The 27,620-nt window shown below is 43.1% G+C and overlaps 1 protein-coding gene across 4 annotated transcripts; it reads left to right on the top strand.

Moving 5' to 3' along the window:
• Positions 1 to 437: 437 nt before the first annotated feature.
• On the top strand, positions 438 to 27,620 carry A1CF (APOBEC1 complementation factor). Of its 4 annotated transcripts, none has more exons than XM_090144717.1 (12): positions 438 to 592; positions 4,596 to 4,739; positions 7,269 to 7,403; positions 8,079 to 8,209; positions 9,600 to 9,838; positions 13,027 to 13,191; positions 17,261 to 17,358; positions 18,123 to 18,393; positions 19,928 to 19,992; positions 22,430 to 22,566; positions 23,283 to 23,416; positions 25,233 to 27,620. In XM_090144717.1, the coding sequence occupies exons 2-12, from the start codon at positions 4,641 to 4,643 to the stop codon at positions 25,382 to 25,384; spliced, it is 1,626 nt and encodes a 541-aa protein (XP_090000843.1). In that variant the 5' UTR covers positions 438 to 592; positions 4,596 to 4,640; the 3' UTR covers positions 25,385 to 27,620. The 4 variants fall into 4 exon arrangements, with proteins under 4 accessions (XP_090000843.1, XP_031458439.1, XP_031458438.1 ...); XM_031602579.2 differs by having other exon boundaries at positions 19,808 to 19,992; XM_031602578.2 differs by having other exon boundaries at positions 19,784 to 19,992.

Genomic DNA, 27,620 nt, shown 5'->3' with positions numbered 1-27,620 from the left:
TCTCCCCACCACACTGGAATACTTCATGCTTTTAAAGCTGGACAAACAGCACTATGGCACTTTTCCAAGCTCAGCAAAGTCTCAGGAGTAGGAGAATGGCAGCTTTCACGAGGGGCTCTGCCACCTTGCAGGTCACATGCAGGCTCGTGGTGAGGCTGGCTGGCCTTCCTCTTCCTCTGGCCTTCCAGCTGTGAGCTGCACCCTGCCCCTTCCCACCAAGCTCTGCTGCGAGCGGTAGCAATGGAGATGGGTTGGCACAGAAAGCACGGGGTCCATAAGCGGGAGCAGGGCCTGGTTTCCACACCTGCCCCTGAGCCATGATCTGACTGCGGTCCTGTCTATTTATTTACAAAAATCAGCCTGCATAGGTGCTGTCTGAGAAACGGTGACCCAGCTATCTGGTCAAAGGCCTGTGGGGAGCTGTGGAGATAGAGCAGGTTAACGTTTAACCTGCAGGGACTGTAAACCAGCCCGGGGCCACTGAACCTTTGGAGTTTGATATGACGATTGGGGAATAGCCGGAGTGACACGTCGCAAACTCCCCATAATCAAGGAGAGCTATTCCTGAGCGGTGATCTCCCAGATTGCTCAGGTAGGCTGCTGCCCTCGGGATTATCCTGCCGTGAGGTTTTGGGGTACGAGGAGAGGGCTCGGAGAGCCACCCCGTGGAAGGGCCTTTTGGCCGGTCTCCTGCACCTGGGGTGGGGATGGAGAGGCTGCACTGTGCTCCTTTCCTTGCCAAGGTTCCACTGTGGGGTGCAAGCCACTGATGGGGCAGGACCAGGGTGCCCTGCATACCCCGCATGCTTGCCCCTGCAGCGTCTGCCTTGACACTTCAATAAGCAGATAAGGATGTTTGGCATCATCCCTGCAGCTTCTTCTTAGCGCTTTCCTCATGCTCATAGCCTGTGGGTGCTAAGAAATGAAGCCAGACCAGGCTAGGGGGAGGAGGGATCTTCCCTGCTCTAATTTGATCTTGGTTTGTTGAAGTGCAACTTCCGGGACTAAGCATTAGAAACCGCTTCAGCAGACTCGCCGTCTTCTTATTCCTCATTCTCTTTGCAAAAGATCAGCCTCATTTTTCAAATGCGATCGCTGCTCCTAAAAATCTCAGTTTTCACTAATCTCTTCCAAATAGCTGGCTTTCTGCCCAGTTCTTGATGCTTCCCTCGTGCTGTTTTCCTTGGTGAAAGAGGAGGCAGAGGCGGGTGCAGGAGGAGGCTGGCTTCAAAGCATCTGACACATCGTGGTGCTGCAAGTCTAATGGGGGGAGGAAGGAGGCCAGGCTCGGTACCAGCCATCTCCTCTGATGGGCTTTTTGGGGTGCAGCATGTGTATTTAGTAATGCAGCTGTTTCCAAGAGAGTAGTCATCTTCTGAAGCAATATTAAAGGCAATTTTTTTCCCAAGATTTGCATACTGCAAACACTGTATGTAGGCACTGTTTTTCCATACCCACAAGGCACAATGCACCTAGGCAATTTATACAATTTGCCTTTAGGTTCCTAAAAAATCCTACTTTTTTCTGTGAGACAACCTGGAAAACACCTCCTCCCTGGAGAGAAGAGGGATTTCACCCTTGTTGCTTAATTGGACTCTGTCCTGTAACGTCTCACACAAACAGAGCTGATGCATCTCACAGCTGCCCAGGAAACTTCAAGCACTTGATCTGATGAAGAATATAAAGAATAGTTCGTATCATGGACATATGTATGGGAAGCATGCTCAGAGCCCAGAGGGAAAGTCCAAATCCTTAAAATGAAGGAAGATGAAAACCTAAACACAATCTTTTCTCTAGTAACCACATACTTGGGCTGTTAGGGGTGAGCAGTGAAGGCACTCATTTCTAAAGGCTTTTATCAACTCTGTCTGCATAGGGTTAACTGCTGTAGGACAGCCTTTGCTGGATGTGTCCAAGTGGCTTGATACACTCAAACAAGAAGGCTCATCGATTGGCACAGGATAAACAGGGTTTTGTTATCTCATTCATGGAAACAGTAACCAGGTTTCTGCGAAGGGCTGCAAGTGGGCGCTGGGCAGAGCAGGGTCCAATCTTTCCTCCACTGCAGGGACAGATGGACAGAGGGACGAAGTCTGCATGCCTTGGCTGGCCAGGAAACAATGCGTAGAAGTGGTTGTAAGGAAGCAAGCGATGTTGTGATGAGTTTGTTTCTCACTGATAAAGGACTCCGTACTCAAAAAAGCGCATTTTGTTCTTTTGGCATTTCAGAGGTTTAATAGAAACCTAAAATAAATGATAGCATTTGCTGCAGAGAAGGAAAAATCAAATGCAACAATGCTCTGATTTAAAATCAGATTATTGCCTTCCATTCCTAATGACCCGGGGTTCTGGGTCGAGGGTCCGTAACAACAGTATTGTTAAAAATTTGGTCAGAAAGGAGTGTGAAGTAGGAGATGCACCTGAACAGTCTGCACATCTGGAGATCCTAATTTCAACATAAACACCTTCTGAATAAAATGCATCACCTTCCTGTCTTTCTAAAAATAGTTTTCATCATTATAGTCATTATTAGCAGCAATCGATCAAGCCCCTGGAAATGATTGAATTCCAGAACAATTAACTCAATTTCATGTTTTTTGTTAAATAATGCTAAAAATACTGTCTTAATTTGCTGCAGGCATTCACACTTCCTAAGAGCATCCATGAGTGGGGAGTGTTCCTCCTGCCAGGGCAGATTTGCTAATTGATTAATGGCGCAGAGAACAAAGAAGGAGGGAAATAATCTTGTTTCCTCAGTCCCATGAAAGTGACTCTCCTCCCTTGTGCTCACCAGAATGGGGCTGACACCTGCAATAAGGGAAAATGATTGCAATCCTTCTAAGATAAAGGATGTGAGGGCACATTGGGTCAGCTGTGGGCAGATGCCAGCCCTAAAGGCACAGCATCCTGCGACCACAGCTCCTATGCTCCTCTCAAACTCTAAATTGGAGTTGCTCAGTCCCTTTCTGCTGGAGTACACAGCTGTCTAGACATGCTGCTCTTAAATAGGCTAAGATGTGCAGGATGCCTTATGAGAAGAGATCGTCTGGTCTTACCAACTCAGGCAGAAGGCCAAGAGGTATATTGCTCCTGATATAAACATATCAACCATGAGATGTGTTATTCTCACTTGTCACTATGGCTTGTTCTCTCTGCTCAATAAGAAGCCATCCCCTGGACTGAATGTTGCTGGAAATGATGTCAAGGTTTGGGATGGATGTGACATGCCTGATCAGATTGCAGGTGTGGAGACATGTGGCACCTATGGCACCATGGGCAAATGCATTTGAAGCATCCAGCCAAGTCATTCAGGAGCAAGGAAAAATGCTCTGATGCTGCCCATCTACCTAGGATGCTGCTTGAGACAGAACAGAGAACCTCAGCTGTTATGGAAACACACTAAGGCTCAGCTGGTTACTTCCCAGCATAGCGGAGAGATGCGCCAGTGGCTCTGCTTGGCCTCAGTGCCAGAGGAAATCCTGCTTTGTGCCATGCCAAACCCAGCTCTGCAGCCGTCAGCAGGCATGGGAACTGTGAGCATCAGACGGGTTCAGTGCTGTTCTTGACAAAGGCAAAGGTGCAATGGGGTCATTGGGGCTGGGTCCCTAGGCTCACTCTGTGCTTTCCTAGGTGTTAAAGAAGTCCTTCTGATCTGAATAACATGGAAAAAAAAAAAATCAAACAGACTTAAATATGAGCTTGATTCTATGAAAGATAAACCAAAACAATAATCTGACTCCAGTTGCTGTGGAGAACATTCATTTTGCAATTAGAAATGGTAGAGAGCTATTGCGTGGTGCAGCCCCAGCTCCCAGCACCTGCACAATGGTAGTAATTAAAACACCAGAGATAATTTGAACAGGACAAAATCAGACACAAAGCAACCCACAAACCCAAGAATAAATAGCTCCAAAATTTGTCATTAAGCAGATGTCCTCAAGCTGAGCGCTACATCTGCAGACCCATGATGCTTGCATAGACTCAAAGCTCACCATTCAGTACAACCTGAAATTGTAAGCTGTGAGTTCTCAGAAATCCCCGCGCCAGCATGTGTGGCCCAGTTCAGTTGCACATTTCAGCTTTATGGTATTTATGGCCCAAAAAATAAATTAAAAAATATATATATCTTCAATTAGATATGATTTAAAACTGCAGTTCTGAATCAAAACATCTGAACCCAGGGTTGTCTCTGCCCTGAACTTAGATACAGGTCTGAGCACTCCCATGTTCCTGAGTTTTCCACAACAGCCCACATCTGGTCCCATGTCTCATATGTACCGCAGAGCACTGGGATGGCTTGTACCAACTCCTTTCCAGCACCAGCAGGGTGCTGTGGCACGGAGGACTCACTGACGTGTGGTTAAAATAAGGGCAGGCACTCTGCTTGTGCGTTTTAATCCTGTTTATTTTCAAGCACCAGGGAAGAGGGGGATATTTTTCCTTATTACGTGGTCTGTAGTTGGTTTTATTTTTTCATTTTTTTAATCTCAAACTGACTGACTTAGGAAGAATGATCCTGTTAGCTTTCTCAGGAGAGTGGACTTTCTCCTCCTAGCTGTATGAATTTATTTAATTTATCTTAAATTTGATTGCAGTGAGCACCCCTAATTAACCTGATTTTTTGCTGATAATCACTCACAATGGAATCAAATCACAAATCCGGGGATGGATTGACCGGCACACAGAAAGAAGCCGCCCTCCGTGCATTAATTCAGCGAACGGGATATAATTTGATCCAGGTAGGAACTCACAGTCACGTCCTTTCATGTGCAGTGTCTGGTTTCATCGTGAAGCACCAGGGGCTCGTGCAGTGAATCTGCACACACGAAGCGTTCCTTGCTTCTCCCTCTGTCTCTGCTTTTCTCTAACACACATATCACACCGAGCTGTGTATAATAGCGGCTGTGTTTTATGCAGCAGCATTGGATTCCTCCTGACAAACTATGGTAGGGGTGAAATAACAACGGAGCACAGCTGTTTTGGGAGTGGTTAGTATAGCTGTCTACGTGCTGTGGCTGCAGTGTCAGTGGAGCAAAGCAAACCCACTAAGCAAAGATTCAGGGAAGCTTGCGCCCAGGTTTGGTCACGGTAAGTCCAGTGTGTGAGCTCCAGATCTACCTTTGCATGCATGAAAGTGCAGGTGCCTTACCTGCCCAAAGCCAAAGGTTTGCACTCAGTATGGCCTTCAGGGTCTCCACACACAAAGCCACCTCTGGTTATAGCACATGTAGAGTGGGCAGGTCCTTCAGAATCATTTCAAGAAGTCTTCCTTAGTCAGCATGACCAAAGCAAACTCATTTTTCAAAAGCATTGGGTAGTAATATGACCGACCTTGCATACTGGAAGAAGTAACTGAAAATGATGTACTCTAGGCTGGTGGTTGCCATGAGCTTGGCCTTGCTTTGCATAGCACTAGAGGGCACAAAAGCCCAAAGCAAAAGCTGAGACTCCTGGGAAAAAAGCATCTTCATATAACCTTTCATTCTGTGCATATCCCAAGACCAGGCAGACAGCTGGGATTGCTGCACTCAAGGAGCCTTTCTGTCATACAGGAAAAGATAAGTAGCATCTCTCTGTATTAGACTTCCTGTGATTTTCTTTATCCTGATTTTCAGACTTTCATAGTTACATCTGGCAAGAGCTCATTCCTAAACCACAGATTTCTGCCTACTCGCCCACTCAGAGCCTTCTTCTTTCTTCCTACCTCTTCCCTTTCTTTCAAACTTAACATTTTCTCTCTTTTCTTTTTTTCCCCTCATTTCTGCTTCTCTGGGCATTTGTTTCCAGCCTAGCTATCGTTGTAGCCAAATACTTTCTTCCTCAATACATCCCAGGGTTCCATGTCTTCAAAGAGGGAACAATGAAATTCTCCTTTCCTTCCAAGACCTCATCAAGAGGAGTTTGGTGAGATGCTGCCTTGAAGCCACAAATGAAGCCACTCTGGACTGAGAACAGACTTTTTTTTTCCCCTCCTAGCATATAAGCTCCCACATATTTTGACAAAATGAAAAATGTTAACCATTTGTCTCCCACCCAGCTTAAAACGGGATGCTAAAATTATGCCACCCTTTTCAGATTGTTACTGATGAGATGAGCATTTCTCTAGATGACCAAGGGCTTCTTCCAAGCAACCTGTCAGTGAAGAGCACAGACAACCATAACAAAATATACAACCGTCGCTTCTAACAAAGGGCTCAAGAGACAGAACATCCCGTGCCAGCACTGTGCTCAGTTCAGTAAACTGAGATCAGATAAATAGCCATAAACATCATGATTTTCTCATTAGTTTTGCTTTGAAGATTTATTTGTAATTTCAAATAGCTCCATCAATATGCTGGACCTATTTGCAAAACAGGAATGAGCGTGAATAATTTAGGGCTGGTTACAGGGTTAGGAAAACTGAAATTGATTGTGGTATACTCTTATTTTCCTGAAAGAACCCCTGCTTGCTGTAAGCTTAAGTCCTTCATGCTTTCTTGGTAAGTCATCCGTTCAGACATTCCCTTTCCTGGAATAATCCAGGGTGGGAAATGACTTATAGAAATGTCAATAGACAAAAAGAGGAAATTAACCAAAATGTCAGCCCTCTGGACACAAGGCATCACTGCAAGAAAAGGAGAGTGAGAGTGGGGAGGAGAGAAATGGAGAAGAAAGGAGGAAGGAGGGAAGAGAAAGAAAGGAACGGAGAAAAAGGGACAGAAAGAAAGAGAGAGAAAGCATAGAAGTGAAGGAAAAGAGAAGTATAGTAAAGGTGGTTTAAATAGGAGAGGATAACAGACACTAGCCTAGAACAAATGTAGGCTAAGTGGAAATAACTGGCTCGTCACATCTTTGGGTATCACTGGGTGCCAAGTCCTGCTTCTTGCAGAAAGAAAGTCCTGGCTAGCCAGGTGTCTCCTTTGCACCAACATTGTCCAAGGGGGTGTTTGTCTCCAGACATCTAAGTTGTGACAGCAGTCTCTCACTGAAGGTACTGATGCATGTTTCTTAGAAAAACTCAGCTAGGTACAAATCAGACCTTTCACCAGCAATAGTAACTGGGATACTCTGGGCACAGATTTGATGGTGGGACAGCCAATGCACACTTGTGTTCTCTTTTCTTGAGTCCATAAAAGTTGCTCCTTGAGAGGAAGGAGGGTGTTTGCCTCAAGCAATGGAGTAATGGAGTGTAATGGAGTGTGTCATAAATTTCATTCCTCATAAAGGGTTGATGACATCCATGTTTGAAGTCTGCATTTAAACAATCCTTTTTCTTTTTTCCATGGTAGGAAAATGGGCAGAGGAAATACGGTGGCCCACCCCCTGGCTGGGATGGCCCTCCGCCAGAGAGGGGGTGTGAGATCTTCATTGGGAAACTGCCTCGAGACCTTTTTGAGGACGAACTTATACCCCTGTGTGAAAAAGTAAGACTTTGTGGCAGGTAGTTACTGAGCAGAGATGATGCTCAGCTCTGCCTTTCCAGCCTCAACTAGAAGTGATCTGTCCCAGACTGCCCTTGGTTTAGTGGCAGCCCTTCCAACCTCCTGCCACGGTGTCTTCTCACCATGACCAGGGCTGATCTAACACTAGAACCGGTCCTGCTTAGAGTATGAGGGAGGTTGTTCCCCCTACATTTGTTTTCAGTTGTATAAAACATGCCTCCCTCCACCTAGGAAGTGGACATACCCATCCAACTGCTGCACACAGATCTCAGCAGATGATACCATTCAGACACCAATGGCCATGCAGTCCTATTGCTGCCCCTCAGCCTTCTGGACTCCTTGATGAGGAGAGAACAGAAATCCTGGGGCTGCTGGAGTCAGTGCCAAACTCCTTAACTCCTCCCTCTCACAACTCTTCTCACTTACGCACTTTCATCCTTTTTAAATGAATTTTTCCATTTATCAGGAAAAAAAAGGCAAGAAAGTAGAATTTTGACTCAGTATATTAATCATTCATTAGTATATAGATGATTATCTGTAGACAGAAGTATCCAAAGAGTTCTGGCATGATATAGTCGAGGAAGTATCTAGTCTTGCTGCAACACCTCCCCACCTTTCAGGCAAACACCTCTTTAAGAATGACTTTCTGATTTACAGATTGGCAAAATCTATGAAATGAGAATGATGATGGACTTCAATGGAAACAATAGGGGCTATGCATTTGTAACCTTCTCGAATAAACAGGAGGCAAGGAATGCAATAAAGCAACTCAATAATTATGAAATTAGGTAAGCATGGCAAACACTTTCACATCTACTTTAAATCATATTAAATCGTATTAATCTGTGCTAATTAATTTTGTCCCTACAGCCTAAAGAAAGCTTCTTTAGACATTTAAACTTTGTAGGAAGTCACTGTTTATTTGCCTGTGCAGTCATTGCTTTTTGCTGTAGTCCAAAGGCAGTACATAGCACTCAGTCTCAAAATCTTTTAAAGGATATTTCTTTCTTACAGATAAACTAAATAAAAATTCTACTAGAACACTGGAAAAAATACTTTGGTTTGGATTAAATTAACAGACGTTGAACCACTGTTGTTATGTTTCCTTCTGGGCTTTTGCTGATATATTCCTATCCAAAGTGTCTCACGTGAGCTATACTGCAGATATGTGCAAGGAAACAGAGCAATTACAAAAAAAAAACCAACAAAATATGATAAAAACCAATTGACAAAACAGTGACATTTCTTAATAGGTGGAAACAGAAAAATTCCTCCTGTTTGTGACTAAAACTGGGGAACAAAACACACAGAAATCAACAACATATGGGTCTATCAATACGCTTTGTTTTGATTTCATCCCCAGTTAACTTTTTTCCAGTTCAAAGTGGGATGAGTAGATGTCTCTGCCTAGAAGCATTTGGAGATCAACCAATTTTAAAGCTCTTATTTGTTCTAAATTATGATTGTTTGCTTTACTAGCAGCCCTAAGAATGGGTGAGTTGCAAGGTACAAAAGGAAGTATGGAAATAAGATTTTTATCAGAGGCTGGAGGGTCTTAAATATCAGACTTGAGCCACTTCTACCTCCTCCTCTTATTCCGCTCGTTCCAAAGACTCTTCTAAAGAAGTTAAATTCAAAGTTTTTAACTTCTCAAGACCTGCAGGAAGTACTTGGCGCACAAAGTGGTGAGCAAAGTGCCCATAAAGAATTTTTCCTTAGGTCTGCACAGCAGTGGGCATCAGCAAACTCTGAAATAGTGTGTCCTCATAACAAGGGATTTTCTTTCCCCCAAAATCCCAGCTGCGAGGCTCACTGTGAAGCTATGAGTCACTGGTGGACATAACAAATCCTGGCTTACACTGATGGCAAATCAAGAGTCCCTGCAATGTCCTAGTTGTTCTGTGTAATTGCCCGGTAGCAGCTGTTTTTGGAATTAGTGGAAGGGAGAATCCCAGGAGTCAAAAGGATAATTTTGCTCAGGTTTCTTCTTGATCTCAATTCCCTGCTTTACTTTGATGTCAAATCTAGCAGAGCCTTCACTTTGGATCTAAACCCTTGCATTGAGCAAGACCACTTGAATTTCCGTTCCAAACGCCTTGTGTTTTGGGACAAAAAGGAGATTTTTTTTCCCCTCTCTCCAAGTGCTCTCGATTAGCCAGCAATGTCATTTATCCACAGGAATGGGCGTCTCCTCGGAGTCTGTGCCAGCGTGGACAACTGCCGCCTGTTTGTGGGGGGGATCCCCAAAACGAAGAAAAGAGAGGAAATTTTAGCAGAGATGAAGAAAGTTACAGACGGAGTCGTGGATGTCATTGTCTACCCTAGTGCAGCTGATAAAACCAAAAACCGGGGCTTTGCTTTTGTGGAATATGAAAGCCACCGGGCAGCAGCAATGGCCAGGAGAAAATTGCTCCCAGGTTTGTATGGTTGGTGAGGGCGGTAGGGGCAGCTTCAGCGTAGCAGATGCATGTGTACACCTGGCAGTAGAGAAATCTCCAAGTGTGTAACCAAGGAAGCAAACACTGCTTGGTCTCTCATCTTGGTTGCCAGTGATTCACTTTAAGCAAGGAGGGTCCCCGGTATGCCAGGCTGGCTGCTGAAGATGCCCTGAATCTGGGGTGTGGTATGGGGGACTCTGCAGACTCTGATTTGCTGCCATGCTCGTTAGCCAGGCACCTCATTTAGGTACCTGAAATGATTCAAATATAGCTAGATGGATCTAGCTGTGTGTATCCATACGCCCCTGTTACGGGATATATATTATCCTGTGTTCACCCAGGTTTCTAAATAAAACATCTATGGTCACTTGGGAAGCATCACTTGGGGAAGGATCTAGGAACTAGGAACATATTCAGAACATATTTGACAGTGTACTGAGGATGCTCCTGAAAACTATTATTTTCCATCTAGAAAAGAAACCTCAAAAGAGTAATTGTTTTAGAATATAAGTAATACTGATAATAATTCTATATCATTTAGTGCTGGGGTCATTGTGAAGCAAAGAGAGGATTGATAGGTGATAAACAAAGGAAACACTTACTTGTATTTGCATTGATTTCACTGTTGTTTTTTTCTCATGCTTTTGGTTGCTCAGCAGCTCTAGTACTGCTTTGTCAAAGCCAACTCACTTGCTGATGAAAGAATTAAATAAACCTTCTGCTTTGAGACTTGTCCCTCTCTCATCAAGCTCACCAATCTTTAATTCTTTCTACATGATGGTCCATTAAAATCATGTCTTTTAAGTCATCTTGTTGTCAAAAATGAGCAGGATTTCAAGTGTTAGTATCTATCTTAGTATTAGCTATAGTGGGATATCTCGCACTGACTCTTTTTCTTTGTATTCTGTGCTTTCTGCATCAGTTTAGCATGCTCCTAGTTAGAAGAATGTTTACTGTTAGTTTTTGCCTCAGCCCAGCTTTGTCATGAATTCTATATTGAGAAGGAAGGAAGGAGCACCTCCACTGATGGCAGCCTTGAGGGAGCAAAACATTTGAAATCCTGAGCAGAGACAGTGAAACAGATGGGAACGAGCTTGTAGCCCTGAACAGCCCTGTGCAATGTGCTAGTGATTTCCAATTTAGGGACATTTTGGTAAACAGTCTGTGGAATTTCATAGACCTGAGCAGGAGCCAGAGTCTTCTGCTGTTGCAAACATACGGGAGGAACTTGAAGAAGTTTCAAGCCAGGACTGAATTGTATGTCCAGCTGATGCATTGCATGAATGTGAAATAGAATATAATTATCAAATTATTTCTTTAACTTTGAAACTCTCTTCTTTCTGAGGGAGCACGTAGAAGAGGTAGAAAAGCTCAAGAACTAAAATGCTATTTATGAAAACCTTGTCTGGTCACCTGGTTGAATAAGAAGATGGGAGAAGACTGGGTTCTAGCAAGCTGGTAGTGCAGGAACCAAGCTTACCTCCTTACTACGAATCAGCCAGGTCATTATTTTGGCCACTGAGCTGAAAATGGCAACATTGAAAAGGAGCTTGGCCTGGATGAGTCTTTAAGCAACCTGGTCTAGTGGGAGGTGACCCTGCCTATAGAGGGGAGGGTGGAACTAAATGATCTTAAAGCTCTCTTCCAACCCAAATCATTCTATGATTCTGTGATTTTACTTTAGCTGGCTGCTGTTAGCTGCCATCTTTTTCTGCCCAAGTGAGACTGAGCAGCACAAAAAGCTGAATGTAAATCCCATGGAGCTCTGCAGATCCTAGCTCATTCACAAGCCTTCCTAGCAAGGAGTAGACCCTTCACATTTTGTTTCTTCAACTTTTCAGTCTTATTACAGGGGAGAAAAAAAAAAAACAAAAAAAAAACAGGTCTCCAAATTCTTCCTCTTCTCTCCAATTTTCCTGTATTTTGGAGCTCCCATCCCAATTTAGGTATATAACCAAGTAGAGATGTCATTTATAAGATCTCTCCAAAGATCCTTATTGAGAGTTTCACTTTCCCTCTGCAAGCTTCTCCTAAGTTTTAGTATGCCTTCAGGCCTTGGAGGACCCAAGCTTCACGTCATAAAGATAAAAGAAGAAAAAGAACACCACAGACAGGCCTGGTTACTCTTTTAGGGAAATGTTCAAAAGATACAAACATTTCATTCTTTTGGGGGAATATCCAGCAGTGATCATGTTCCCAAGTCAGAGAATGGTTCTTACTGTGCATCCAAAGCCATGTTTGCTGGGCTGATGAAAACTGTCAGAGAATAAGCAGGTCACAGGGGACAGCAGATATACAGGTGTCGAGGAGTGGCCATCTTTCAGCCACTCTTGAAGAGGAACAGGAGAAAGGTCTCCTTGCAGGAGACAGAATGGACTGGGAAGCAATGTTCATTGCAACATCACATTGTTTTGAGGCAAAGCTGTAGCCGTTAGTTTTCATTATGTATTGAATATCACTAATTGGCTAATCAATTACTTAATGGGTTAGGTAACTCAATGCAAATGATGACAGACCTCAATGTGATTGATAACATGATGACAACGTCGTTTTTAACTATCTCTTCATTTGCTCCTTTTATTTTCTGACCCTCAACAGTTCAATCCCTTGTGTATAAAATCCTTATTGCTTCTCCTCCACACCCTCATTATTTTTTGTTTCCCCTTTTTCTACTGCTTCTGCTGCAACTTCACCCAATTGTACTGGCCCATGCAACTTCAAATACTTGCACATGGGGACATCTTTACTTTTACTATTTCACTTCATCCACTGGGACTTCTGAATCTTTTTTCAATTATCTAGCGAATTAAAAATTTGCAGCCAATGGGGATCTTTAGAAGAGAAGTATATTCATTAAAATATTTCCCCTTAGAGAGCACCTCAGGGAACGCAGATGCTAGTGAGTCATGAAGTGTTTTCATTTCTAAAATTCCGGCTGCTGCATTTCTGCAGCATCTAAGGCATTAGTGGGTGTATGTTGAAAGTGGGACCATCTGTTTTTGGAAATGAGTTAACTAAAAGGCAGTACTTTGTGCTAGAAAGACTTCTTTCAGTTCCTTTTGTAGAATTGTCCTACTCCACTGTTCACACTGCATATGAAATAGTTTGTGAGCAGAAGTGAGAGGAACAAAGCCTGTCTGGCACTGATGATGTCAATCCCTTTAAAGGAAGGATTCAACTGTGGGGACACCCTATTGCTGTTGACTGGGCAGAACCAGAAGTGGAGGTGGATGAAGACACTATGTCATCAGTAAAAATTCTCTATGTGAGGAACCTCATGCTCTCGACCACTGAAGAGACCATAGAAAAGGAGTTCAACAACATCAAACAAGGTAGGAACTCACTGACATAGTAGTCCTTAAGTAAGAATGGCTACTGCAAATGGAAATAATTTTTCATTCATAAAATGCCAAGAGAAAAAACTAACAGTTTTTCCACTATAAAATGTTTGTGTGTAATGCCACAAAAATCGTCCTTAGGCTGAACATTCCTATCCAACATGCACATCATGTCATTCCACTAAGGGCTGCTAAATTCCCAGCTACTGACACTAACAACCTTTTTATTACTGGCAACTGGAAGAGATCCAAAGTGATGCGTGGGGATACCCATGTCATAAAAATGGTTTTGAGTCATTTGTGTCTTCCTTCAAATGAGAGTTAGTAAAACAACTGGGTAGTTTCAGCTTCCTTCATCTACAGAAAGGAATGATGACAGAAATAACAGCTGTGATTTAAAACAACTGCTCTTCATCACATCTATCTAAACTCTGAATTCTACTGTTTTTGTATCAAAAATATTCTTCCATAAAGTTGTGAATAACCAAGAGGGATTTTTTATAAGGGCAGGTAGCAGCAGGACAAGGGGAAATGGTTTTAAACTGGAAGAGGGTTGATTTAGACTAGATGTTAGGAAGAAATCCTTTATGTGAGGGTAGTGAGACACTGGAACTGGCTGCCCAGTTGTGGATGCCCCATCCCTGGAAGCATTCGAGGCCAGGCTGGATGGGGCTGTGAGCAACCTGGTGTCCCTGCCTCCCCCTGAAATGAGGATTCCTTCATCGTATATATTGGCGTGTATATATATACATACATACATATATATATATATATATATACACACACATGCTGTTAGGTTGAGATTTTCAAAAATCAAGTCGTTTTGGGGGGGAATAAAAATCCTACTGGCTTTCAAATGAGATTCTACTTATGAGTCACTCCGGCTTTAGAAAATTCCACCCAAAAACAACAAAGTAAAAATAACACATTTCTGCAGCTCTCTAAGCCACACAGTCCATTTAGGCACTAGTAACTTACACTTGGCAATGTGAAATTACCTTTCATCTCATTCCTGCTAACTTCCTTCTATTAATTTTTAAAAATACACTTCAGACTTTTTTTTTTCTTCTCTTTTCATTTCTGCTCTATACATTTCTTTTTTCTTTTTTTTTTTTTAAGTAGGCTGCAATGCAAAATCATTATGAGATCTCTTTGAGTCCTTCCAGTGATACCAGCTAGTACCCAAAGTAACCACTAAGCTGTTCCCCCCAAATTAAATGTCATCCCATCCTCTTAATTATATCCTCCTTTATTTATTCAGTTATGTTTCTGATCACTGAATTGCTCACACTCCCCAGAAAAACAATTATATCTATTTGAAACTTTGGTGACTGTCATCTGCTCTGCTCTTAAGAGAAATATTCTAGTGGTATAGGTTGGTTTGTTTAGCAATAGGGATTAGTACAACAGTTTAAGAACCAATATATTACTTTAGCAAAAAGAATACAAGTGGTTGTTCTAAAACTTTCCATTTCAACTTTAGTAGGTGAATAATCTTGTTTTCCTCAATAATTTTGCACAGGGGACGTAATAGAATAGTTTTATCTTTTACCTCAATGATTTTGCCTCACCAGAAGCACAAGAGTCACAACAAAATACTTTTATCTTTTGCACCCAATAGGTGCAAGGACATCTTCCTCAGATTCTACATATACTGTTTTAAAAGTTGCTCACTATGGCCTAATAAGCAATGGAAATTTTCCAAAGTGGGGAAAAGCCAATTTAAGGCCTCAATGGTTAAGCTGATGGTGGAAAATGGAGAAGAAGTAGGTGGGCACTCAACCACCCTAGATACCACTGAGCATGTTCGAAGTGAGATTAGCACATATCTATGAGACCTTGAAAAGGAATTAATATGTGTGCCAATGTTCTGCCGTTGTATGTCTTAACTGTTCAAATGCAGAACCTGAACTCTGGAAGAGTGTGCTTGCTTGTCACATTGCCCGGTATGTGCCATGAGGAATAAAGGAATGCCACTTTCTAACACCACATTGGAGAGCTTTCCCCCTGGATTTCGAATGACACTAGTACAACAGAGGACTCGCTTCTCCTTTAGTTTGCCTTTTTGTAACTCAATCATTGTACTTCTCAAGCTGGAAATTGTATCACAGAATCATAGAATCACAGAATCACAGAATGGCCAGGGTTGGAAGGGACCTCAAGGATCATGAATCTCCAACCCCCCTGCCACACGCAGGGCCACCAACCATCCCACCTAATGCTAGACCAGGCTGCCCAGGGCCCCATCCAATCTGGCCTTGAACACCTCCAGGGACGGGGCATCCACAACCTCTCTGGGCAGCTGTTCCAGCACCTCACCACTCTCTCTGTAAAGAATTTCCCCCTGACACCCAACCTAAATCTCCCTTCCCTCAGCTTAAAACCATTTCCCCTTGTCCTGCTGTCACTCACCCTTTCAAAGAGTTGACTCCCCTCCTGTTTGTAGGCTCCCTTTAGGTACTGAATGCTGCAATGAGGTCACCCCACAGCCTTCTTTTCTCCAGGCTGAACAAGCCCAGCTCCCTCAGCCTGTCCTCATAGGGGAGGTGCTCCAGTCCCCTGATCATCTTCGTGGCCCTCCTCTGGACCCTCTCCAACAGCTCCCTGTCTTTCTTGTACTGGGGGCTCCAGACCTGGACGCATTTTTTTGCTTGCTGTGGATGTAACCCGCTCTTAAAGCTGTGCCATGCTTTCAAAGAGAAATAGCGTGCCTAAGAGGAGTAAAACCTGAGCTTTGAGGAGAACAGATGCAGTTGAAGTTACGGTGAGAATACGATCAAACAAGTGAGCAAGAGGCTGCAGTGATTCACCTCCTGCTTGGGTTATCTGCCCTGTTTGCTTTGTCCCACTTCAGTACCACTCAGCTGAGTTTCATCCAAAGAATTTAGGTGCTGTTTGGACAACAACAAACTATCCAGTCAAAAGATACAATCCAGAGGTCCCCAGTGCAGAGCAATTATCACCTCACCACATCACCATGTGCCACCAGTAACACTACTTACGCACCCCGAGTTGTAATACCCTATAAGTATTACCCCTTAAATCTGTGCCAAATCCAGAGCTGAAGGGCTTCTTTAGAAACAGGCATCACTGAAGAGCTCTGCCCTCGCTCCCAAGAGATCTCAGCAAAAATCCCCTTCCCTGGAAAATTTTCCATTCAGTTCAATGGGCTCCAGCCCTCAGCAGCGCAAGTGGGGTGATGCTAAAAGGTGGGTTCGATGGTGCAGCATGCTCTCAAGGAGAGGAAGGGAAATTTTCAAAACCCAGAGAGTTAATTAAAACCTTGACTTGTAAACAAGGCATCAGCATACAGTGCCTGTAATTTTGGGCTTAGAAAATAAGTGTTTGATCCCAGGGGGACACAAAGGGCTGCTTACTCTCTCAGTGCCATTTTGCAGACGTGCAGGCTGCTCCAGCTGTGGGTTGGGACAGGCTTCATTTAGTTCCCTGGAGCTCCTAATGCTTCCCTGTAAACTCCAAAGAAATATTTTTTCTTCTGCAGTTATTTAAGTAAGTGCTTTCTTGCAGCAGTAACATATTTCCCTATGTACCAGTTCAGCTTTAAAAGGGAAGGAAGCAACAGAAGAGTAATTCTGGATCCATTAGCTATATTTCCAAGATATGTTTGGTGGTGTATGTACATACTAAGTGCGTGTGAAAACATAGAGCTGGTGATCACACACAGTGCTGTTACTTGTAGCTAACCAGGTCCCAGGTGCCTTGCTCAGCCCTTCAGGTCCTGAGAATCTGTTACAGAAGGGAGGCATAAAACCAAAGACAGCCTCAGAGCATTTGGGATAGAAGCAAACCACTTTGGTTTAATGGCAATCTCGATGTTGTCTGAACATAAAATGTTTCTATTTTACTTGAAATAATACAGCCATTGTCTTCATTTTTCCCTGGTATATACATTTTAAGAGGTATGAAGAAACTGTACACTTTCACTCTTCCACTTAGTCAGCTTTTGCTTTCCAAGGGTTCGCAGCCCAACACAATTGCTCATTCTGATCCATACTTTCCAACAAACACATATTTTCGACTGATATTCCAATGTTTTCCATAGGTGCAGTAGAGAGAGTAAAGAAAATCAGAGACTATGCCTTTGTGCACTTTAACAAAAGAGAAGATGCAGTCGATGCTATGAAAGCCTTGAATGGGAAGGTAAAGCTGCGGTCAATGTGAATTTGTATGTATTATTTGCACAATAATACATATAATGCAGGCTGGCTTATTAGCTACAAAAACATGCTGAAGGTCCTAGCTTTTTTCAGACCACAGGTAGATTTTATCATGGGAAAAAAAAAAGGAAAAAAAAAAGACAAAGCAGTGCCAAACTGAGATCTAGATAGAGAATGGTTTTGAGTTCCCTCGGCTTGTGCTCTCATACTTAGTTCACGTTTGCCAACAGAAACACTGGAAGGGAAGCATGTGAATGGCAGAGAGGGACAAACAAGGTCAACTCTAAACATCTGCTCCAGATTTGGAGGCAGACTTGCAAGGAGATTCCTGTACTTAGTACTTTTTTGCACTGCATGCAATTCACGGTGCTGTAATGCAAGAGTTTTTCCCAAAGAAGTGTTAACCTTGTTCTTATTGTTAGTGCTACTCTGTGCCCCATAGGAGGACATACAATCTGGCAGATTTATGTACTGCTTTGGAGGGAAAGGAAGCTTTTCAAAAGGTTTTACAACTTTGCTAATTCAGTTAAATAACCCCTTTTGACTGGTGTCAGAATGGCTGGATGCTCTATCCAGGTTAAATATTCATTTACCCAATGCCTTCTTCCACCCTTGGGAGGGTTCTGGTTTAGGTGGTTTTCTCAATTTTCCCATTTTATGAGTAAACCACAGGGGAAGCTGCCTTCTTAGGATAATCCTCTTCCATTTTGGAGACTGCCTCACCCTTGCGCTTCCTTTCATGTGCAGGTGCTGGACGGGTCCCCCATTGAGGTGACATTAGCCAAACCTGTTGACAAGGACAGCTACGTTCGATATACCCGGGGCACGGGTGGCAGAGGAGCCGTGCTGCAGGGAGAATATACCTATGCCTTTGGCCACGTCTACGACCCTGCTGCCACCTACTTGGGTGCCCCAGTGTTCTATGCACCCCAAGCCTATGCAGCCATACCCAACCTCCACTTCCCAGCCACCAAGGGCCTCGGCAGCAGGAGCATCATCCGGCCCCCGTCCGTCAGAGGTAACTCTAGTCTTGACAATACTCATCTCTAGCAAGCTGACTCTTCCTGCATTCGGGGGCTATTCCCTTGTTCAGTTCTAGGCTTTGGCCTTGCCCTGGATCCTGCATCCCTTTGAAAGAGGGATAGGAAAGTGTTTGTAGTGGCTGTCCTTCCCAAAAGGCATGGTCATATTCCAGCAGAGTAATCAGGGAATGAAAAAATAAGCAGTCCCCAGAGCAAGCTTGAAACAGCTTCCAGATCTCTCTCCTTCCAGGGTAAATAAACTGAGAATCCTCCTGGTTTTGCCCCAGCAGGGAAAACCAAATAAGACAATTTTCCTTGCCCTTCAAAGCTAGCTCCATCAACTGGCCACAGGCAGTGCCCTTTGCGGTAGATCCCCTTCACTTCGAAACCCACAAGGAAATTTTTACCAGTCCTAGTGTTTTCTGACCCAAAGCTGCAGCATTTCCCAGGGAGTTTAAAACTGTGATGAAGCAGTGTGAGGAACCAGAACAGAAAACAAAAAATTAATATTGTGCTTTGGGATATGTGATTTTTTAAATACATACAATAATTTTTGTAAATATTTATTATAATTATATGATAATTTTATCTAACAATATTTTAATTAATTAGCTAACAATAAGTAGCCCATGAAAACAGAATATTTATGAAGGTAGCTGAGGTTCTGTCTTGAACACAGGTGATGACATATGGGACCAAAGCAAATCCCCACACTCAGGCACCCCCAGCAGCTGGTACATGCAGAATTAAGTTTGGAGGATACAAAAAAAAAAAAAAAAAGACATGCCCTTTGGTCTATCTTCCAAAGATAATGCCAGTGGCAGCAACCTCGTGTCTGTAGCCAAAGGAATCTCAGTGTGGCTAAGGTACCAGCCACCAGCCCTCTCTTGCCTTTTACTCTCCCCAAACTCCCAAGCAGGGTTCTTTAAACAAAAATGTAATGGGAATTGAAAAATGGGCTTTGTTCCAAATGAGGGAAGAGTTGTCAAATATCTGAGTTCCTCTAGAAACTGCATTTATATTGGTGAGTGGTGAGCAATACTTAACTCTTGATTACAAATCTGGTTAGAAAAGTGTCACAAAATAAAAACTAACTTGTGGAAAGTTGCACCACCTCCCCTTGGCTGACTAGGGCAAGGAGATGGAACTGGGTCAAGAGGAAGCAGGGTTCCCCCAGCACTTCACACCCCCACCCATTCCAGGTCCAAAAGACGCAACAACGATACTGTGCCACAGCAATAGGCTGCTGGGGGCACCTGCCTACCTCCTTCCCAAACTCCAGCTTCCCAAGACAAAAGTTAGTGAGCCTAACTTTTCCATTGCAGGGACAATCAGGGTAACTTTTCCGGTGATTTGATTCAGTTTAATGCCTTCTTACATTCCTAGAAATTTACATGAATGTACCTGTAGGGGCTGCGGGAGTTAGAGGACTGGGAGGTCGCGGCTATCTGGTGTACACGGGCCTGGGGCGTGGATACCAGCTCAAAGGAGAAAAGAGGGGAGAGGATAAACTCTACGACCTCTTACCAGGGATGGAGCTCACGCCGATGAACCATGTCACACTAAAGCCCCAAGGCGTCAAACTTGCTCCTCAGGTATGTGCCAGGAAAGGTAGGCCAGGGAACTTAGCCTAAGTTGCTACCAGAAAAACAGCCCCTGCTTGAATTTGCATTGGTGACTGAAAACTACATCCATTCATAAATCTTTAAATACATGAAACAACAGTAATAGCACTATTTGCATCCTGCAGTGTGCAATTGCCTTGCTGGAGGACACTTCCTGCTCTCTTTTGAGGGAAATTCTTATGAGCTCCCATGGGTACATGATGAAATCCAGTTATGATTCTCCATCCTTAAAAACACTGTGGAGTAAAGAAATTCTCACCTAAAACGGACACAATAAATAAAATGCATCACTTGGGACTTCAACAAGGAACTATTTCGCACAAATAGAAAAATAATAGCGTCTTTGCTGGGAAAAAAAAATAGAATCATCTGTTTTCCAAACTGGCCCTGGCACTGCACAGAGCTCTGCTGCCACAGTGCTATTACTCCAATGCAGTACAAAGAAGGAAAAATAATGGAGTACATTATCTAGGTGCATATATGCACATAAGCTCACGCTATCTCCCATGACACAGCAGGAGAGTAGGGCTTGACTGAAGCTGAGAGACAAAATCCCAAGTCATAGATTCGTGTCCCAAGAATAACCATGGGACAATAGCCAGACAGATGCTGCAGCTCAGGGTGCATGAGGAGCCTTTGGCATGGTTGTGTGCATGGCAATGGGATCCAGATCGACAGCTAGGGATGGAGCAGAACAAACTCAGAACGAGGTCCCAAGGTTTCACAGGACACTTCTCTTACAGCAGCTCCCCTCCCCTTGAGTCATCCAAGAAGTAAGTTGCACCTTGGATATGAAAATTTATCTCTGATAACATTTAAACTGCCATAGAATCCCATTTACCAAATGTCTATAAAATAATCTTCCTTTAGAAACCTACAGAATGGATTTTTCCTTCCCCTGCAAAGTTTCACTGTTCTTTACTCCAAGTTATCAATGTAGAAGAGGGGTGAAATAGCCTGACAGTTGCTGTACTGCCTTAGAGCAGGTGCAGTTCAGCATTTTTGCTCTTCCAACCCACGATGAACCCATCCACTGCCAGGTCAGTGTGTGCCAGACAACACAGAAACAGCATTGACCACTCACAACACCAATTTTGGGGGGCATGTTTTGCCAACAGCTGAGTTCCCTAATTGCTCACTACTGTCATTTCACAACAGTGCATCCCACTCAGTCACACTTATTTCAAGACAGCCTCATTCATACCTGTCAGCTGGACCCTGATGCCTAGCTAGAGTGCTCCATCTTCATAAATGCATCTCCATCACCAAGAATTTACATGGTGATGTAACATGGCAAAAACAACATCCGTACAGAGACTTTGGGACAGCAGGGAACAGTTGTCTCCGCAGCCAAGAAATCTGATGAACTGGGTGGGGTACATGCACAAAACAGCAAACTTCAGGGCTATATCTACAAGATGTAAAGCAGCGTTAACATTTACATTTTACACATAGTTTTTAAATAAGGTGTGCTGCAGGAAGGCTTAGACTGTAGATACTGAGGGTCTCCAGTCCAACCCAGTTCTCAGCTTCACACCTGGGGACATTCCTATTTCAACAGACAACCAGAACTTTTGATCTTCTGCCCTGCTTTGGAGTGCCAAATTGCCTTCCTTCCAGATGCAGATCCTTCCAGTACTGAAAAATGGCTGGGGACAGCCCATCTTCTGCTCAAGTAGGAAAAGCCCCAAGACCCAGCGACTCCTCAGCTGAGCACTGAGCGTGGTGGAGCTGGTGGGGAACACAGGAGCATGGCATGCATCAGACCCAAATGGGACAGAGAGCCTGCAGGTTAAAAATAAGAATACAAAGTAAAACCAAGAGCATTTCCAGAGAGTGATTTCCAATTACTGTGGAAATAAGCTGTGCTAAGTCCAAAGGCAATGCGATTCAGCATTTCTCTTTCAAATGAGGAGCAGAAATTGTCTACTGAAGCCTGAATAATTAATTGGATGGAAACACAGCCTTTTCTTCTTTCTTTACACTGTACCCATTGAGGGAGGGAGGCACCAGAGCAGTGAAGATAAATGCAACTGTGGTACTTTCAGAGCATTAAAAGACATGCATAGATGGAGCTTCTGGGGAGAATTCAGATAAAACTGTGCAGATAATAGAAATTACAGAATGAAATGGCTAATCAGTGAAACGACTTCCAACTTAATAGGGTAACAATTAGCTTCTAGAATTGAGGCATTTTTAAGGTATAATATGTTAGATGAATATGTTGTATTTCAAGGTGAGCTGTAATATCCTATCTGCTGTTTATTTTTACTTTGAGGTTTGAGGAACCTGGCTCTGCACTCTGGAAAACCTCCTCCAGAGAGGAGGATGAGCAGTGCAGGGGCTGGAGCTGGGGCAGGAGGCTACATGCAGCAATTAACCTGAGCAAATCCCTTCATCTTCCTAGATCTTGGAAGAAATCTGCCAAAAAAATAACTGGGGACAGCCTGTTTACCAGCTCCACTCTGCAATTGGCCAAGACCAAAGACAGCTCTTCCTGTACAAAATCACCATTCCTGCCCTCGCCAGCCAGAACCCCACCATGTGCGTAACTATCTGAGTTTTCTGAATTTTTTAAAAGGATATTTAACATAACATCTGTCTGCAAAACACAGTGGCACAAGTTCTATTTCCAGGGTTATTTTGTTGGGGTTTTTTTGTTTGTTTTTTGGTTGGTTGTTTGGTTTTGGTTTGGTTGTTGTTTTTTTTTTTTTAGATATTAGGGAGAAAATCATCCATAAGCTAAAAAAAAAAAAAAACAAATAATAATGATTTCTGCCATGCTTAGTAGGCTCCTTATGGTGGTTCAGGAATTACAGAAAGCTAGAAATCAGCAGGCAAAGGGGTGCATATTAGAAGGAGAATGAAACATACAATAGTCCACAAAGGGAAAAGAAAACAGCTGGTAGGAACATGATGCTAATTAGGCCCCAAATATGATCTTAAGCACTTCTGATCTTAAATACTGTTTGCAGCGTATTTTAATGAGAACGAAAGACTGCAGCAGGGTATCTTTTGGACTGAAAATAGACAACATGCTCTGAAAAGATGTTGTGACCAAAATCAACACAGGACTGATAATCTCAGTGAATAAGCCAGGCTGCTACAAGGAGAGAGGCAGTGTTAATGCATCAGCACAATAACACAGTGTTTCTATTAGATATGTGGTATCATGCCAACTACGGTTGGATTAAAATATTAGGCAGGATAGGCCCAGAGAGAAAAAAAAAAAAAAAGTTAATAGGTTGTTGTGTTCACAGCCATCCCTTCACACCTCCCAAGCTCAGCGCCTATATTGATGAAGCCAAAACCTACGCCGCAGAGTACACCCTGCAGACACTGGGGATTCCCACTGAAGGAGCAGAGGTACCTCCTGCAGCACCAGCTTTTCCAGGTACATCAATGTCTGTATAGCAGAGGCCTCCTACGGTGTTATTTTTCCTACATTATTCCTTATATGTGTCAGGAATTAACACACTCGTGGCTGCTGAGGACTGGAGCTGGCACTCCAGTTTGCAGATGCCTCCTTCAATGGGAGCGCCAGGAAGGACACAGGACCAGATGCTTTCCACATCCGTGATGCATCACCTCTGTGGATGGCTATGCCCAAGCCAGTGCCACTCTAGTTGACTGATCCATGGTCAATCATCTTTTTCTAGCATCCCAGCTCCTTTTGAATCAACACACTGAGTTTCACTTGCCAAAAAAACGGCACAGACGTGAAAGCCAGATCTGATCCCATTTCTCTCCCACCTCTACAGGGAGGTTTATTTTTCTGGTTTGGGAGTTTGTTCCCAAGAACTCTTGTAATGACCCAAAAAAGCTTGGGAAATCATGAAAAACATCAGCCAGGTGCAGGAGTCCAGCTTGCAGGCATTGCGCTGTGCTCCCCAGCATAATGGGTATTCTGATGTAGTGGGAATAGCATTTGCCAAGCTGCACATGAGGAATGCATTAGTCAGTACTACTGAATTGTTTGGAGTGTCTCAAGGATGGATTAAAAAAAAAAATCTATCCGTCTTCCTGCCACAGGAGTCCACAAAAGCCACAGAAAAATCAATTTGTCTGGGTTTGTGCAAGCTTCCGCAGTGTGGAAACCAAATGGGCTCTTTATTGAATCCAGTCCCCACTTACTGCTTAATTATAATCTCTCATTTTTCTTTCATCCACCCTTATTTATTTGTCTTGGAAACTCAACAAATAGACACACATTAATATTTCTGCCAGCAGCACACACCGGTGCTTGGCCTGCACTCACCGGAGCCCCACATAGCTCAGGCCATGCCCAGGCAGCAGCTCATTTCTCTTTGGATTGTGCCAGACACATTTTAAACAACATATTTCTTAATTTCCAACCAAATTGCACCTCACTTTGCTGATGGAAAGAAAATACTATAAGTGACCACAGCATTGAAATCATCACGAATTCCTCATGCTTCCCCCCAAGGTACCACCTTCAATGAGGCAACATACTCCTGGCATTGCCCAATATCTCCATTTTCTGCCCCAAGAAAACTGCAGATCTGACTGACCTTGAGTCAATCCCACTGGTTTGGTCAAAGATTTTGGATCCTGGGAGGTGTAGTCTTGTAGAAGAGCCAACAGGCACTCTAGTTACTCTGCCCACTTTGGGGCATCATCTCAATTCTTTATTCACTCATAGCAAAATACTGTGGTCTGGTTGATGAGTTACTATATATACTCTGCTTTCAGACGAAGCATCCCCAAATGATGTTTGTTTTCCCAATGATTCATTTTGAATCAGCAAAGCTAACATTTTCCCATAGAAAATTTCACAGCCTTGAATCCACGTTTCCCATTAGAAACCAATAGGAAAAAAATCCAGTTTGCTAAATATTTTCTCCCTTATACTGCATTTGCCCCTCTCCAACACAGCTGTCCCAAATTGCATATATGTGGGCCACAAAGGATGTCAGAGCCATGTTTTTCCCCAGCTGTACCAATGTCTTCTCTATGAAAGATGACTGAGTTTTCTCTGCAGTGCTTCATTTCCTTTGTCACGTGTGGGAAGCTGTGTACAGAACACCCATCTTCCCTTTAATGAGTTGTTTCCTACACGATTCCTATTGACAACAGCCTTCCCACTAAAAAAAAAAAAAAAGACAACAAAAAACAAACACTAGGCAGTGGTAGATTTTTAATGCCTTTTCATGAATCCACATTTCTTCTCTCTCTGTTTCCCCTCGCAGGATACACCATTGCTAATGCTGCCACAACAGTCACAGCCACTCAGCTCAAACAGGCAGTGACGATGGGACAGGATTTGGCCACATATGCAGCATATGAAGCCTACCCTGCCTTTGCAGTTGCTGCACGCAGTGATGGCTATGGAGCATTTTAGCCCTGCCTTTGTGAGTTTCCTTAAATCAGACACGGGTAGGAAAATTCTCAGTCTGGTAATTCTTACACCCTCATGATTTTAATCTAATCTGTCACCCGAAGTTAATTTTTAGTCAGTTTCATTCTGTTAGTTCTTTAGTTTCATAGTAGGACATTAAGGGAAAAGGAAAAATTAAAAAAAATCACTCAAAATCAGATTTCACATTAGAAAGCAAAATCTCAGCCCAGGAAACCAGTGGTTCTCAGGTGTGTTTATGTACATGTGTATATACACATATGAATATAAACACCATTGTGTGTGTGTGTTTACAAGCACAAACCATGCTGAAATCAGCCTTTCCCCTGGAGGTTTTGATGTGGGGCCGGGGAAGGAGAGCGTGTCCCAGCAATCCCCAGTACACAGCAATACTATCCTCTGTTCACCCCAAACCGTCAGCCAGGCATACCCCAGAATTTCTGCAACCAGGCAGAAAACAGCCAAAGGAAAGAGCCATTGATCATAAATGTGTCTGCCCAGACTTACAGGCTTCTTTGTACTCTCCTTCATGATAATCTGATTTTAACCAAGAGACACGCTTTCAGGAGAGTTTTGTCTCTGGCTTTGCTACTTCCCAGCTGTACCTAAAATCACAAAACCACAAATAATGGCTTTTTTTTCCCCACCTCCTACCCAGTGACATGTTCAGTGAAAAACAGGAACACTTTTTCAACAATTACAGCTGAGGACCAGAGAAGTGCTATTTATTCAGGCCAATTCTCTACTTAATTAGACCATGAGAGCTCAGCCACTGCCTGGTAATAAGAGGCACTGCTACACAAACAAAATGATATACAGGAGACTTTTTCAAGAGGGTAGAAAGAGCCCTGTCTGGTTGATAACACTGCTTTATGCATTAAAGCAAGGCTGCTGTGATTCTTGCAAAAGTTAATTTAGCAGAATGGCTTCACTGGGGCAACTCATGTCTGCCAGCAGTGCACTTTGTGTTCTGGTAAGTGGTGTGTCCATATGCCTTGGGGATGCTGAGAGTTCCCTCTGGTCTATGGCAGGAGGGAATTGTCCCTTTTAATTGTCCCCTATGTTTTAGCCATAGGAAGAAGGAATAACGATGACTTAAGATATAGGATAAAGCTGATATTAGATATTTATAGTACATGCTTTATTCCTCTAGCCCATGAATGCTAAGAAAACTTGAAACAGCTCAGCCTAGCGTGCTAACCTGGAGAATTTATAACCTGAAAGGCTGAATCCCTGCCTGGTTCTACCAGGGTACTATTTCACCACTATATTTTCCTCCTTCAGAGGGTGAACCCAAGTTTCTTAGCTGAAATCATAGTAGCAAAAGTCATCCAGTGTGGACTGGCATTGCCCATCAGTTTCCAGCTGATCTGGCTCCAAATTTACCATCCAGTCTAAATGTGGTACTGTGGCAACATGTGAGCAGTTCTGTCACTTGAGATGGAGCTTTTCCCTCATCCCTATAGCTGTACCAGCCATGATGATCTGGGGCAAGGTGCTGATGAGCAGACTCCAAGTGTTCTGCATTCTCATACTTGGGCTGATTTGATTTTGCTTAGGAATGGAACAAAAACATATAAACTGTATATTTTGCAGCACTATGAGACTATTTCTATTTATAAAGTAGCTCATTAGGGTGGTCCAAAAGGTATTAGAGCCCTCTGTGGTTCCTGTTCAGCACATTTGGATTTGTAGAAAATGATGATCCTGTTCACAGAGGCTGAAATAACCAAGAGTGTTACTGGTACCATAGCTTTACTTTCTCTTCTGTCTATTTTGTGTTTGAGAAAACTGCCAAGGAATGATATATCCGTGTGTCTCTCTAAGAAAAAAGAATACTAAGATTGGCAGAAAACTTTTCTTGCTTTCCATGTTCAGTAACTTTTGTCTGCTTTTTCAGTTATTTATATAAGTTCAGTAAGATGTCAAAGAAAAGGACAAGAAACAGTATTAAGGTGTGTGCATGAAGCACTTATTTTTGTACACTTAGTACAATATTTGTATAGAGTTTTAACACTATGAAGTGTAGAAAAATCACATCATCCATTTACTGGAGGACAATTGTGTATGTTTAAAGAGAATGAAGTGAAAATAGCATCTCAATCATCCATTATGAGGAAATGATAACTGGGATTAAATTCTGTGAAGCAAATCTGTAATTCTAGAGTAATCAAAAGGCATTAACTGGACTTTGAAATCTCATTAAAACTTTTAAAACCAA

The sequence above is a fragment of the Phasianus colchicus genome, chromosome 8, assembly GCF_987193195.1.
Source record: "Phasianus colchicus chromosome 8, bPhaCol1.hap1.1, whole genome shotgun sequence".
Classification (NCBI taxonomy): Eukaryota; Metazoa; Chordata; class Aves; order Galliformes; family Phasianidae; genus Phasianus; species Phasianus colchicus.
The sequence above is the reverse complement of the archived record's forward strand: the minus strand, read 5'-3'. Positions and strand labels throughout refer to the sequence as shown.

Coding starts and splice junctions, on each gene's coding strand:
- A1CF (XM_031602578.2), top strand. CDS start 4,641: ATGGAATCAAATCACAAATCCGGGGATGGATTGACCGGCACACAGAAA. Junction 4,740..7,268: donor CGGGATATAATTTGATCCAG/GTAGGAACTCAC, acceptor TTTCCATGGTAG/GAAAATGGGCAGAGGAAATA. Junction 22,567..23,282: donor GCCAGCCAGAACCCCACCAT/GTGCGTAACTAT, acceptor TTGTGTTCACAG/CCATCCCTTCACACCTCCCA.